Genomic DNA, 15170 nt, shown 5'->3' on the forward strand with positions numbered 1-15170 from the left:
AAAGAGATAAAGTTCCTTAAATGGAAAACACCTAGGCAAAATAAAACTAAGTCTTGGAAATAACAAAATCTGCTACAGATGTGAACTGTAATCACAGCCTTTCCAGACCTCAGATAGAAACCAAGGATGACATCCCACATTCTTTGTTAATCTTCAGGCCTCTGTGGAGCTATCAGCACTGAGCTGTACTCACCATTTCAATGCCCTGGGAGAGCTGAAGTCTATGCCCTGAGTTTTTATTTTATTATTTTCTGATAAAGCTTCAATTATTTTGCATATTCTAGTTTCATCATTTTTTTCTCTTACTATAAATGGAACACTTTTTATTTTTTAAAGGGAAGAATGTTTTTCTGGAAGAATGTTTTGGTGTGGTAAAGCCTCAAACATGTTTTAAGTAGCTATGTTTTTATCACACAAAACACACAAACTTTATCTTTTTTCCTGTTTTTCATTGGTAAATACATTAGATTTAACTTTGACAAGAAGACAAGACTAAAAAGAAACAGAGGAATTTTCAGCTAAATAAACACACCATTACCCATACGCTCCACCAAGCCACCTCTGAAATCAGCTGACATGCAGTATCTCTGAACACATTTTGAAGAGACAGAAATTATAAGTGATAGGTCTGTACTCACAAATTAAGAATAGAGTATTTATAGAGTATTTAGTGGCTCACCTTCATTACTACAGTTCCTCTAATAACATGATCCAGAGTCCCATAGTCGAAGTCATCTTTTGGATCAAAGTAGAAGTTCTCTTTGTCAGGACTAATAGCTTTCAGAAGTTTGATAATATTATTAGAATACAGGGTACTGGCCTGAGTAGCCATTCTGCTAGGCAGATCTGTGTACCCAATGTGTGTAACACCCTGAAAAAAATCCAAGTAAAATAATAAGGATTTGTACAATCTCTGAAAAAGCATCATCTCTTCCAGTATATCCTTCTAGAATATCTATCCAAACTGTGTCATTTATCTTGGTTTATAATCTCAACTAAATTGGTTACCTGCAGTTCTGACTCTACTACGTCAGGGACAGATCACTCACAATAGCTACAGAATCCAACATGATCAATTCCAAAACCTTAAACTCTATTAGCAACAAGACTTCACAGACAGGAAGACATATTAGTGCAAGAGCTTGTCTTCTCCAAATCCTACATTCTCTCAGAACCCAAATTCTTTAAGCAATCAGGTAACAGATTCATCCATCTAATGCTTGGCATCTTCTCAGTTTTTCTGGAAGGCAGGCACGGGAGACAAGTTTCTGTATAATACTGGAGTGAAGGGAGCTCCCTCAGAGCTGTGCAAGAAATATGTCTGAGTTCATATGGATGTAAAAATGTAGCCTAATATATCCTCACTGCTTAAAGAACTAATGAGAACTAAAGGATATCACGCTTTAGGAAAGAATGGGAAGCTGAGGCTGGCATACACTCTGAGGTGTTCAAAAGCAGGCATGCGTTAAAACACTGCTCCCACAACTTACAGCTAAGATCCATCCTCTGGCTTCCTAATGCAATGCTCTGGCACAATCCTAATAGTTCTGCACTGCTCCTATTTTCCGTAACACAGAGACAGTACACTAAATCCAGGGGTAATACTCCTCTGACTAAAAGTGTTCCATATAAACCCTTCATGCAAGTATCTGCTTACTTCTCTTCTACATTCTCTAGTTTCAGTTTTAAGCAATGACATCAAAAGCCCTAGAAAGCCAAGATGACAAGCGCAACATGTGATTCTTTGATATATACAAACAGATTTCTGCTTATGTCAACAACAACCACGCCAACAGCGTCCTACAGGCTTCCCAAATAAAGGCATTATATACTTGCATTACCAAATTACACCCTAGGAAATCTGCTACTATAAATCTCATCACCCAGATTTCTGTAATTGTTAGCAGACTTCACATAAGCATCAAAAACAAAACCCAAAAAGCAGAAAGACAAGTTCTCAATTGAGCAAATGAACACTGGAGCAAAACCAAAGTAATTCAGTCCAGACCAAAGGACTTTCTTTAAGGAACCAATTTATGCTACATCTACTTTGGGTTTCAAGTGCTTTGGATGCTCTACGGGCAACACACTCACATTATGGAAGATAAAGAAAAGCAAAGTCAGCACCCTCCTGAAGCTGAAATAGTACTGAGTAAGCCAGAGACTTTGTACTGAAGTAAACACTGAGAGTCTGAACCTGCTTAGCTTTGCCTGTGACAGGAAATGTTTATCTCCAGCCACGGGAGGTGATAAGCAAATCAAAGAACCTATCACTACTGCTGTGTTTTTTAGCTAGACCAAGAAATAGATATCAAATCCTACCTTCAACTCAGAAGAGACAAACACTGGACTTGGAATTTTAAGTAGCAAGAATTCTGTAATATCCATTAACAACCAAATTAACACTATACAAAGGTGTTAGTTTCTTGAAAAATATTCAAATTGATCTATTTAGATAGTGACCAAATGCAAATCTAAAGGATTACTTGAGCCCAAAGCAGCTGAAAGACTGTTGAAAATCCAGCTGCTTATTTTCAGCATACAATTTACATTTTTGTCCAAGGTGAACTGAGAATGAACTGCAGATTAAAATGCTCACCTTATGAACATACATTTCCCCAGGCTTTGTAGTCTCAATATTTCCTCCTGCTTCTGCAGCTAAATCCACAACAACTGAACCTTCCTTCATAGATTCAATCATATCTTTCTTAAACAAGATTGGAGCTTTTTTGCCTGACAAAACAAGGCATAGCAAGTTAAATGCAAAATACAGTTTTCTATCTGTTGAGCATAGGAGATGACTTCTCCTCTTTGCTCTATATATAAGCTTTAATTTTGTAAGCAAAATTTTCAAGTATTTGGTACCTAGGATAAAAAAACACACAAAAGTTTTTTTTTAGAAAGACAGAAGAAATGCTAGAACATTCTGCTCCAAAAGCATACAGGAAAGTTATGCATGGTAGTCTACCAAAGATAAGTTCAATTCTGCCAGCAAACTGACAGACCAATCTCACAATTTCAGTCATAACAAAAAAAAAATTTAAAAAAAAAAAGAGCCACCACATTGTCAGCTAGTAAAATAGAGACATTGTGCAACACAAAGCACTAAAATCTAAGCTCTACCTTACTGTGTTTCTATTACAAAGGACAATTCCATTTCAATCAGACTTGCTTCAGTGCACAAGCTGTATAGCAGAAGTAGTCGTGTAGTTGTGATACAATAGATATGCAAGAGAATTATATATTCTCACTTTATTACTAAATACTCCTTTTTTAGTAAGAAAAACATGACAATATTTGATTCATACTGATCGTCCATGAAAACAAAAGTTGTTTAAAAAAAAAGGATATACTTTAAAACCAGGCCTTTATCACAGAAGCATAAAGGTGAACGTTCACACAGACATAATTCATTATCTCCTCTGTCTTTATGCAGATGCAACTTCAAAATACAACAATTTACCTAGAAGAATGAAAATTTTCATTTTCCACATCAAGCATACCTGGAATAAGTGCTGTAGTGATGATAATGTCAACATCTTGGCACTGTTTGGTAAAGAGTTTCATTTCGGCTTCAATAAATTCTTTGGACATTTCTTTAGCATAACCACCTTGTCCCTCTCCAGATTCCTTTACGTCTACTTCCAACGGCTCAGCACCAAGAGACTTGAACTGTTCCAGGGCTGCAGCTCTAGAAAAAGAAAATTTTAGTTGACAGAAAAACCACTACTTTACAAATACATCATGACCAGTGACTTAAGTAGCAATCTTCAGACAAGTGATGATGTAAAACTTATTTTAGTATTAAGGAGACCATAACAAAAGTCCTCAGCTTTCTGTATTCAGTGCAAAAAATAATTGCACTGATAAATTCAGGTTCCAGTCAGACTTGAATAAGGAATGAAGGTAGCCTATGGTTTCCTATATAGTCAGCAGAGTTGCTTCAAGAAAAACCTCAAAGCTGAGGCTCTGCTGATTAACTCTCCTCATGCATTTCTGTTGTCATGACTTGGTAAATCTACAGCCCAAACAAAGGTGCCAAAAATGGGAGATAAGCACAGAATCCATGACCTTGTCTTTAAACTGTGAGATGAGAAGTATAAGTAAATCTTATTTTCACAGGGAAAATTACCAGGGGGTGGGTGTTTGAAGTTGTGGCTTGCCAATATTCTGTAATTTATTTCGCATCATATGACATCACATTAAAGAGACTAAATTTCAGTGTTAGGTGAACAGTGACAACATCAGAGAATTAAACATAAATGTTCTTGAATCTAAAGATAAAAGTATCGAGAGTACTTAAGAAGGGAATTAAAGTAAAAATGGAAAAGTTTTAGACAGATTTCAAAATAAAACATAAAGGACTAATAATGGCATAAAAATAGTAGGAAGTGAACTATGGCTCAATGTAGTACAAATTATTTCACTCTAATACAGCCATAAACAATTTAATCTTCAAGTAATTTCAAATTGTTTATTACAATTTTCACACCCTTACCTAGTATCAAATCCACGAACCACTGCACCCATCGATTTTGCCGCTCCTGCAGAAGCCAGGCCAGCAACCCCCCCTCCAATGATCAGCACCTAAAATGATAAATCTCATTAACCAGCCATTTAAACTAGATACTTTATGATAAAACCAAATTTAATTGGGCAGAGTTGCCCCATATATCCAACAGTTTAAAAGCTGTAACTCCTAATTACACATATCTAAGAGGCAACTTTTCTGTAGCTAGTAGTTTCTCTAAGTAAACATAGGTTTTCTCCTTGATATCTTCCTTTTTTCCTTCCCTAATTCTAATTTCATTTCATTTCAATCCAATCTACCTGTAATTCCAATCAAGTAAATCTTTCCATTGCACTCCCTAATGCACAAGAAATACCAGTCTCTCTGAATTTTTTAACTGCTTTCTTACCTTCTCATACTTTGAAAAAAAATTAATCCAACCCCTTATAGCTAATCTGATGTTTAAAACTAGGCAAGCTTAAATAAAATTCAAATTATTCTATTATTCCCAAAACAAAACCAGAACAGATGTGAACAAAAAGTGGTATGAGAACAAATAACAGTGATTTCTGAAGTCTCTAGAAACCGCCTAAAGGCAGGAAAAAAGCCTTTTAACATAGTTTCCGCAACAGCTACCTTTGCTCAGAAATTCACATTTTCTTTTGCCACAATGTTTGTTTAATGACACATACCTTTGCTGGAGGAACTTTGCCAGCAGCTGTGATTTGACCCGTGAAAAATCGACCGAAGTGATTTGCTGCCAGGACCACAGCCTTGTAACTGTCAATCAAGGACGAACACATATCAGTGTTTTCTCAGATTCAGTAAATTCCATTCATTACATCAATCTAAAAGATGAATATTTGACCACAGTATATGTGTAGGATAAAGCAAGCTTAGTATTTTATCATTGAACACAAGCTCAATAGTCTTTATTCATACTTCTATGGAGACGTCTGACAATATTTGATCTTTTGTTTGTAACTGCCATGGCTCTTGCATTCACACTGAGTGTTCTTTGGGTTAGTTAGCTCCTAACAATACCAGATCCCCATGACAGACAATCTGTATTCAAGATAACTTAGTTCAGAGCAAAAAGGTGCTAGACAAAACAGTCAAGGAATTAGAAGAATTGTATTCAGTTTTGTTTATTTTAAAAGCATTGCTCTGATCTGCTATAAAGCTAACCATAAAAAACTTTAACACTACCCTGCTTGAAACAGCTCTGCATGAAAACAGAGATGTAGAATCATTTTAGATATACCTAATATCAAAGCACATGACTTTAATCCAGCTATACTTAAAGAAGCAAAAAAAATCATACCCAGCAATGTTGGCCATGGAGCTAAGTGCATCATATCCCTGAGCAATGGTGACCCGTGGAACCTGATCCATAGCCAAGACAGTAGCTTTTTTTTCTGCAAGTTTTTTCAGGAGGTCTGGATTTTGTGCTGGGTAGATAAAACTAATCAGGGTTGCTGCTGTCTTGAAAAGATCTGCCTCATGTACACCTAGAGATGAGTTATATATAGGACCTCTAACCTGAAAAAGACAGAAGTTTCTAAGTTAATCAGAGGAAAAAAATCAGAACACATTCACTTACTTTCTCTCAGGTTGTAGTCTGTCCATTCCCATCCAAAAAGTACAGAAAGAAGAAAGTACATCAAAGGCGATTTACACAATTGAACTGAGTAACTGCACTTATCAGCTGCAGTCCACATCATGGAATTGGCTCTAGGTGGATTGGTGACAGGGCAAACAGGGCAAACACCTCATCAGCACACACCTTCACAAAGGTCTGATGACCTTTAACTGGCAGTCGCTTTTGTTACAATCAGCTACCCCCAGACCCACTATTTTTAAGCACAATGACTATGCAACAGACATGACAATTAAGCTCTACAAACTAAGAATCACTAATAAGGTTGCAGTGCACGACTACATACAGGGAATTTCATGCCAGATGTCCAGCAAACACTCATCTTCATCTATATTCACTTCTGAGTTTCTCACTTTTCTCCAAACAGAAACCTACTTAAAAGCACTGTTCATAAAGCAGCTCACAGAAATTCAATGTTCAATGCTGATGGGATAATTATAAACAGAGCAACTGAAGGAAGCCTCAATAAGGCAAAGGTATTTTTTCTCTTTTTTTCCCTTCAAGACTCTGCACAACCTAAGACCTTTCAAGTAAGATTGCTTTTAGTTCTTTTCTCAAATTTTTAAACACATCTTTGCTGTGAATGAGAAGTTACACAATCATATTTTCTAAATCACAAACAGCACTATTTAAAAAGTAACTAGAGGTATATGTTACCAATTTTGGACAAAAGATTTCTTAGAGCAGGGATCTCATCTGACTAGATTCCAGTAGTCTACCTCACTCTAGAATACAACTCTTAGGTAGTTAAAAACTTGCTAGAGATATTATCCACATTTTTTTCAACGCTGTCATTAACTTTTTTTTTAGTGTAGGTGCATGCCTGAGCTATTAAAAAAACCCCAAAGCTTGAATCAGAACTCAAAATGGAAAACACTAATTTAAATTACCTTACCTATTGAATTTTCCACAGATTATCAGAAAAAAAATTACTTATACATTTCTCCAAAAACAATGTAATAGGAAATATACTAATAAAGTAATTACTTTCACAACCAAATCAGAAGCCAAGACTTCCTTGGTCCCCTGGATCTTTGCTCCGACTTCTCTGTAATGGTCATCAGAAAATTTAGAACCTTCTCCAGCACCAGATTCCACCACAACATTGAAGCCTTGCTTAACCAAGGCTTGAACTCCAGCCGGTGACAGAGCCACTCTCTTCTCATTCTCAAATATCTCCTTGGGGACACCCACAGTCAGTTGTTTATATGGAATTCCTGTAAGAGTGGCAGATAAGACAGCATTAGTTGTACTAAACATTAATTAACTGGTATAAGGGACACTCTTCAATGTTGTACAGACACATGCAAACACATGTCACAGTTAGCAATTCTCTCTCCTGAGGAAGAAGCAGAATGCTATTTTCTAGGAACATCGTTTACATTTCCTTAAATGACACCATCTTCCTAGAGATCCTTGTTTTCTCAGCGATCAGCAGGTGAACACAATGAGCCACACAAGCAGTAACAAGTGTTTGGTGCAGTTCATACTCATTGTCGTTTACACAGCTCTGACTGTGTAACTGGCATTATGATTTACACAATACCTGGTGTACTGGTGATAACACATGCTGCCTCAGGCCAGAATTTAAATCGCTTTCTAGTCACTTCCAGGTTATTGTGAAGAAAGAAATAAATGAGCTTGAACAGTGGAACTGCATTTTAACTGAATATGTTTGTAACGCATATCAAATTATGCCAAATTATTGAATGCAACATACTTACCACAAAGGACACTGAAAGGTATAACTACATCAATAAGGTACTCTAAAAGTTGCCACAGAAATGAGAAATGTGAATTCAGAAGTAGTTGAAGAATAAATGAATATCCAGCTACTAGTTTCTACAAAGTATTTATCATCAAAGTTATTTACTTGTCTTAACTTGTTCAAAGCTCCACTAAGTAACACCAGGAAACTGCTGAAGCTGAAATTTATGTTTTAGTTAAAGTTTTCAAATTACAAACATCTAACTTAATTCGAGTACAGTTTGGGGGCTTTCAGTCTTGTATCTGAGAGATAAACTTCTCTGATCCAAACAAGTGTTTAAATACATTATTTATGAATACACAGGCTCAAGTAGAATAATCACACATAAAACCATTACATTACTTTAATTACACTGACAGCATGCAGTCCAACATATAGGCTGAATCCTGTACCAGCTTTCACTTACATCTATCCAGAATTTAAACCTGGATTGTGACATTACTATGCAAGACATTTACACCACATGAATATTAATAAACTATAATTTGCGCAATCTAAGCAGTCACTCATATTAATGATCAAGCAACAGCAACAACAAAACCCACCAAAGAAACCACAAACCTAAAAAATCGGAGAAAGTGGATGAGCAGCTTGTTTAAAATTACATATCTCTTTTTAAATTGTCCAACAGTACTGTGTATTGTGCTACAAAAAATTGTACGAAGCAAAGAACGCAAATTTTAGGAAGGCCTCCTTTTGACTTTCAGATAGAAACAAGTAAAAAAAAGCTAAAAACACACTACAATATAAGATCTTTGAGGAACTAGATTTAGATTTAAAATACCAAAATAAATTATCTGTGAAATTGAACGTGGATTACAATGTGCCTAAAGTTGGCAATTTGAAAATATTTTTGGTTAGAAATTTTCAAGCTACTGTCAACTTACTATGTTCTGAAAAACCAGTACAGAGCTGCTAAGAACTGGTACTTAAATACCTATTTCTCAGCCTACTAACACACTAATAAAAATACTAACACATCCAACAAGACAGAATGACAGCTCACCAGACAAAGAAGATCATTACTTCTAATTGCTGCACCAGGGGAGGTTTTACTGAACCACAGGAAGTTCAGGTTGGACATCAGAAAGAACTTCTTCACTGAAAGGATGGTTAAGCACTGGAATGGGTTGCTAAAGGGAAGTGGTCAAGCCACCATCCCTGGAGGTGCTCAGGAAATTACTGGATGTAGCACTTAGCGCTATGGCTTACTTGACAAGGTGGTGCTCAGTCTAAGGTTGGACTTGATCTTAGAGGTCTTCTCCAACCTTAAAGATTCTATGATTCAAATTACTTCTACTTTTTTTTTAATCTTTGCCTTTGAAATCTGACTAATAAAATGGTAACAAATAATTTAAAGATAGAAGTGTTGTGATGTTTTATATGTTGCAGAATATCTGAAATATTTTAATCACAAGACAACACTCAGATTCAGAAACACATACATTCATAGAACATAAAGCCAAAACAGGAGCAAGAATGCACATCTAAAACAACAGATCCACAAAGGTAACAGTGCTTTGCAATGATTTGTTCCACCAGCATACACCAAATCTAAGCATCACCGTGCAACTCAGGCCATACCCACCACAGCAGCACTAACCACTTGTTACCAGCTGTGGTAACTGTTGCTGTCACTCAAATTACTCTTGTCATTTGAAGAGACTTTTCTCCTCATCTCTTCTAATTACTACACAATAAAGTACTGCTTGTGATTTTCACTAAATCAGCTTGGTGGAAATGAGCTCTCTTGTCTTTTAGAAGCAGGAATGAAACCTAGAAGATTGAAATTTGTTAGGATAACAGAGACCAACCAGAATTTCAGAGAGGAAGCAGCGGTAGGGTAGGGTAGGGTAGGGTAGGGTAGGGTAGGGTAGGGTAGGGTAGGGTAGGATAGGATAGGATAGGATAGGATAGGATAGGATAGGATAGGATAGGATAGGATAGGATAGGATAGGATAGGATAGGATAGGATAGGATAGGATAGGATAGGATAGGATAGGATAGGATAGGATAGGATAGGATAGGATAGGATAGGATAGGATAGGATAGGATAGGATAGGATAGGATAGGATAGGATAGGATAGGATAGGATAGGATAGGATAGGATAGGATGCAAAACACTTTTCAAAAAGCACTGAGAGAAGTTAAGAACTAAAGTCCTACTTTCCCTTTCTCCTTTTGGAAGTTTGTGTAGCACAAGAAAGCCAAAGGGGAGGAAAGGAAGGGAAAAACGTGGGGGAAAATAGGGGAAGGAATAAATTATAGCATAAAGGAAATAGATAACTGCAAATTTAAAGTTACAAAGACATTTGACTAAAGCTTTTATTTTTCTCAAGCAAATCTTCTACAGCTCCTAAGGTTCAAATGACAACAGACGCTTCTAATTTCCTTTTGCTCATCTGCTTCTGTGTGGAGTATCAGAATAGAAGAGTAAATGGCTAGGAGTAAAAGGACAGAAATATACATTCACTAGATGCCAGATATGTTTCCTCATTCCTCACTTCCTTCTTTATTGGTACATCTTGCATGCAATAAAAATAAGTACAACTTTTTCAGATAGAAAGTATTTGCACCTTATTTAGTAAACAGAATGATCACAGACCAGCACTGAGGAACATGTCCTTATCAGAGCTTTATGAGCTCAAATCCAAGATAAATATCCAACAAGTCTCGTTTGCCTACCTACCTTTCTTCTCTATCCCACTGCCAGAACTCCAGCAATCCATAAATATAAAAGCAAATGAATACATAAGCAAACTGTCAGTTTGCCAGCTTTTAGCTAGAGTAGGTATCGGACATTTTTCAAGTACACTGCCCCAAGCCTCCACATGATTCAGCACCGAAATGGAGCAGATATCTACAGCTCAAAAACCAAGATCTATCTTAAAACTGCAGTACAGGTCTTGGGAAGAAAGGGTTAAAAAGTGGAACACTGGCACAGAGGATTGCAAAGCTCCCCTCCAGCTGGAAATAACTCTTGATAAGCCTATGTGAACAGCAGGTCTGTGATGATTTACTGGTGCCAGTGTCCCTGCTTGCTTTCCTCTGCCCAGGTGCTGCTTCAGCAATACCCTGTTAGCAAAGTAATGGAAATAAATTATAAATTTACCCTTTGGATTCTAGACATGACTTTATGGCTGTCCCCCCTGCCTGTCTGTGCTGACATACACAACAGCGCATGATCAATATTTGAGCTGGAAGAAGCTTTGTGATTAACACAGATTTGGTTTGTTGGTTTTGGATTCAGCAATTTCATCAAAGTCGATAGTTTTGAAAGGTTGAAAACTAGGGTTATAAACTTAGGACCTTGATTTAGTTTTTATTTTGAGGAAGCCCATCTGCTATCCCTGTCAGGGGTTCAAAGTCACGTTAGAATGTGAAGCCTACAAATTGTCTCTCTAATCCTTCATGTCAGGTAATCTCTTTAAGTACTGCCTTGAGTATGTTTTAGTGCTGCTTTACGACATCATGGACATCTTCCAAATACTGAGTGATATTACATACCTGGAGCACCTTTTTGACTCATTAAGTTTTTAAATATATTGAGTAGAAGATACACAGTACTTAGATTCTCCCACTATCAGAAGTAGAATCATTACATTTTACAGGTCTTGGAATATACATTCCAGTGAAATGCTCTGGCATATACATAACTTAGAACTTCAAAAAACTAGCAAGAAGCCACTCTCTCATTCCCTTACTGCAATCCTAACTGTGTAATGCAGACATTGTCAAACTTCAAGTAAACAAAACTATAACTGTGACTTTCTCCACGTAACTTCTATCGACAAGAATCTTAGAGAAGATTATAAGTCAAAACTATAGCAGGAAATACAGTCTTTTGATCTCCTTAACCTGACTTTGGAAATTAGTCTGCAACAAAACAGGATCAACCAATAGAAAGTGACTTAGGGAAAAGATAAAGGAGAGGTTTTGACTATATGCCACATGTTCTGGGATTGAAAACAGGATGCCTATTTGTAGTGTTACTCTAATAACCTTTAAACAAACCATCTCACCTGTCCTGGAGATGAGGACATATTCCGAAGAACAGCAATATGACGTTGGCAAAAAGAAAAAAAACGATAAAGAAGATTAAACGAACACCTGATCCCTCCTATTACATAAATAAGGATTTTTTTTAAAAAGGGAAATTAAAGGAGAATATTTCTTTGTTTATAAATAAAATAAAGTTTACCTAGAGAACTAATTAAAAATGAACTGCTACAGGTTTAGAAAAAAGCAGGAAAATTTAAGAAATAAGCCTAAAAATAAAAAGGATATTTAAAATCCCAAAATAGAGAGGGATAAAAGTCATAGAGCTGTAGGACAAACTAATCTGGGAGTATACTGGGAAGGTCAGTCACTCCACATGCACCTTTCCCAGGGCTTCAGAAAGTTTTGTCTCTGTTTCTGAAGTAACTGGTCCTAGTGACTACCTGGCACAAATTATGGGAATACTTGTTTACATCTGTATGAAAGTTCCTATAGTTCTATTAAGCAAGTAGCAGCATAATAGCTGGCAGTAAGAAAATTATCCATGCTCCAAGTTCACTTTTCAGCTGACTCTGTATCTCCATATTTCTTCTCCTCAAGCAGCTATTGCTCTTTCACATAACATAGCCTGGATGGAATGAAAGCTAACCTGACTAAGTAATAACCACAGCCTTAAGAAGAATCACTGTGACACTAGTCTTTTCAGAAAATTTACTCTTCTTACTAATACAGTGATTTTACCAAGTGTTACAATAATCAAAGCTAATTTCTGAAAGACTAAAACACGGTTCTTTTGAATCTGTTCCATTTTGATTCAAGAGCACTTAAAAAGTAAATATAAGCAATAGCCCTGCTTCTAATTTGTCATTAAATTGCTGTTTTCTCCTTGATTTGTCCTCTACCAAATGACAAATCACATGTTACCACAGCATACTACAAGGACAGCTTAATTATCAACCAAAAGACTACCAAACTTGTAATTCTCCACATTAAATAACTGCATTTCATGAATATTATTAATCCTTACATAAGGGCTTCCACACAACAGATTTGACAGGGCAGCACTGAGCATTAAACATGACACTAATCAGAATTCTCCATCCTTGTAGGAAAATTTTTCAAAAGTTATTCTTAAAAATGAGAAAATTCACACACACAGAGTAGCATACCAATTTCAATAAAACAGAAGAGACTCTTTAGTTTCATGATGAAATTTGTGGTCAAAGCCAAATACAAAATTGATTCCAAACTCAAAAAAGGACACTTACCTGGGGTATTTGGAAAAGAACTTTGAACCTAGTTTCCTATGTTCCAGTTTATGCTCCCAACCAAGGGACAATCTGCCATATGAAGACTGACAGATGTCTCTTTCATTCTGATATTTAACATGGAAAAAAAATTGAGAGCATCTCAAATCTATCACAGACATTCTGGTTTCAGCACAAAACTGCGATACAGATTTATCAGAAGCCCTCAGAGTAAAGAAACTTCCCCTCATGACATTTCTTCGGACGTTCCAAAATCTTCAGTCACCAAGTTGAAAGGACCACAAAATGCACCATTTTCTGTTAGTACTGCCACAAATTCTACACAACACAGGCTTCTCTGAACTACTACATGTTACTTTTGTGTCATGTTTTCACTACCAGACACTTCTGTTTCCAGCAGCACTACTTTCTTCACACTCTCAAGTACCTATTGCAGTTACCTACTGGAAGAACCAAATCTCATGTGCACAATCAGTCCAACTCTCCACATTAATTTTTTGCAAAGACTAAGATCCTACATCTGCACAGAAGCAGGGTCTCTGCAAGGGACACACAACCCATTCAGTAATAATGGGCAATAATGGGCATTAAATCTGCACTAGGGTCTTCTTCAGTCTTCCTTCCAACTCTTAGGTTATATACAGTACAGAATAGAGAAAAAAATTGTCAGTTCTGATCTTCATGTACCAGGCTCATAGCAGAAACTGGAAATGAGTGCCTCCTTTCCCAGGTTTTTTTTTTTTCTGAAAATACCAGAACTTGTCCATTATCTGCCGAAATGCAATTTTTTGCAAATACACTAACAAACCCTACACGTGAAGATACATATCAATAGTTTTTCAAAGTGATACAATGTGTTTCCTAAACAAAGTTAAGAGGTTTTTTTAAGATTGGATAATAATGTCTACATATACTCATGCTAGCAGATGTCGTCTTTGTGAGGTCTGTATTTTCTCACATGCTGCAAATAGCTGCACTACCAAAACTAATTAGGAACTCAGGATTTGAACTAAGAAAAGCATTTATTTAAATACTTCCTTCAAGCAAGGAAAGTATTAGCAGGAGCTCAAACCCTCTAACCACAAAAACTACATGGATCCAAAGTATTCATAATAAACACAAACACCTTCTGCGTAAGCCCTATAAAGCCAGACTAAAATTGTGCTGCAACTGACTCAAGTACGCTGCTGACATGATTTAAGAGTGTTCTTTCTATTTTAAGTCTTTTCTGTACTAATGCAGATCTGAAAGAAAGAAAAAAGAAAGAAACCATTTAAATTCATGTTTTAAAATAAAACATTGCTTACAGTCCTTTAATCAATTTACCTGGCTTTGGAGCTGCCTGAGACCCAAGCACCTGGTGGGTTCTAAACATTCGCAAGCAAAGCACCTTTGCAGAATGCGCCTTCGACGGGAACACATTGCCAAAAACAGGAGCTGAGCATCCACCCACAGCAACACGCAGAAGGCTCGCCATTGCACCCAGACCTCACAACAAATTCCTTGCCACGTATGGAACCCCTACAGCAAATGTGAAAACAAATCAAGAGTTATTAATGACACTGCACAGAAGGCATGTAAACGCAGCAGGTTTAGAACCAGTCGACTGCCAGTAGCCACGAGACAATCATTCCTCACCACCTTTATCTTTCAGGCTAGAAAAAAAAAACACTTCTTTTTTTTCCAAATTAAGTAAGACAGCTCTTAACCAAAGCAACTGGCGTGACCAGCCGCGACCCGGGATCGCATTTTTGCGACTCAAGGCCATTTTCTCTGTACACCGCCGCTTTAAAACGGGAACTTTGGTACGGGAAAAGCGCGGCGCCCCAAGGCACCAAACAAACGACTCCAATCCGTGCCACAGCTCCCTCAGGAGTCACCCAGGGTGGGACACTGCTTGGGAGGCGCAGCAGAGCACGCACTCGGGGCGGGACATCCCGGGCTGCGGCCAGGAGAGCCGGGAAT

At 37.1% G+C, this 15170-nt stretch overlaps 1 protein-coding gene across 2 annotated transcripts in view; it reads right to left on the reverse strand.

Moving 5' to 3' along the window:
* NNT (nicotinamide nucleotide transhydrogenase) overlaps window positions 1-15170 on the reverse strand; it is a 42736-nt gene that overhangs the window by 27184 nt on the left and 382 nt on the right. For both annotated transcript variants that reach the window (XM_058043551.1, XM_058043552.1), the window contains exons 2-9: window positions 14532-14726; window positions 7158-7387; window positions 5835-6052; window positions 5203-5290; window positions 4499-4587; window positions 3504-3691; window positions 2600-2733; window positions 680-871 (exon numbers count right to left, since the gene is read on the reverse strand). In XM_058043551.1, the coding sequence (XP_057899534.1) occupies window positions 680-871; window positions 2600-2733; window positions 3504-3691; window positions 4499-4587; window positions 5203-5290; window positions 5835-6052; window positions 7158-7387; window positions 14532-14682 (1290 nt within the window). In that variant the 5' untranslated portion in view covers window positions 14683-14726. The remainder of the gene's footprint in view (window positions 1-679; window positions 872-2599; window positions 2734-3503; window positions 3692-4498; window positions 4588-5202; window positions 5291-5834; window positions 6053-7157; window positions 7388-14531; window positions 14727-15170) is intronic.

Source organism: Melospiza georgiana, chromosome Z, assembly GCF_028018845.1.
Source record: "Melospiza georgiana isolate bMelGeo1 chromosome Z, bMelGeo1.pri, whole genome shotgun sequence".
NCBI classification, from domain to species: domain Eukaryota; kingdom Metazoa; phylum Chordata; class Aves; order Passeriformes; family Passerellidae; genus Melospiza; species Melospiza georgiana.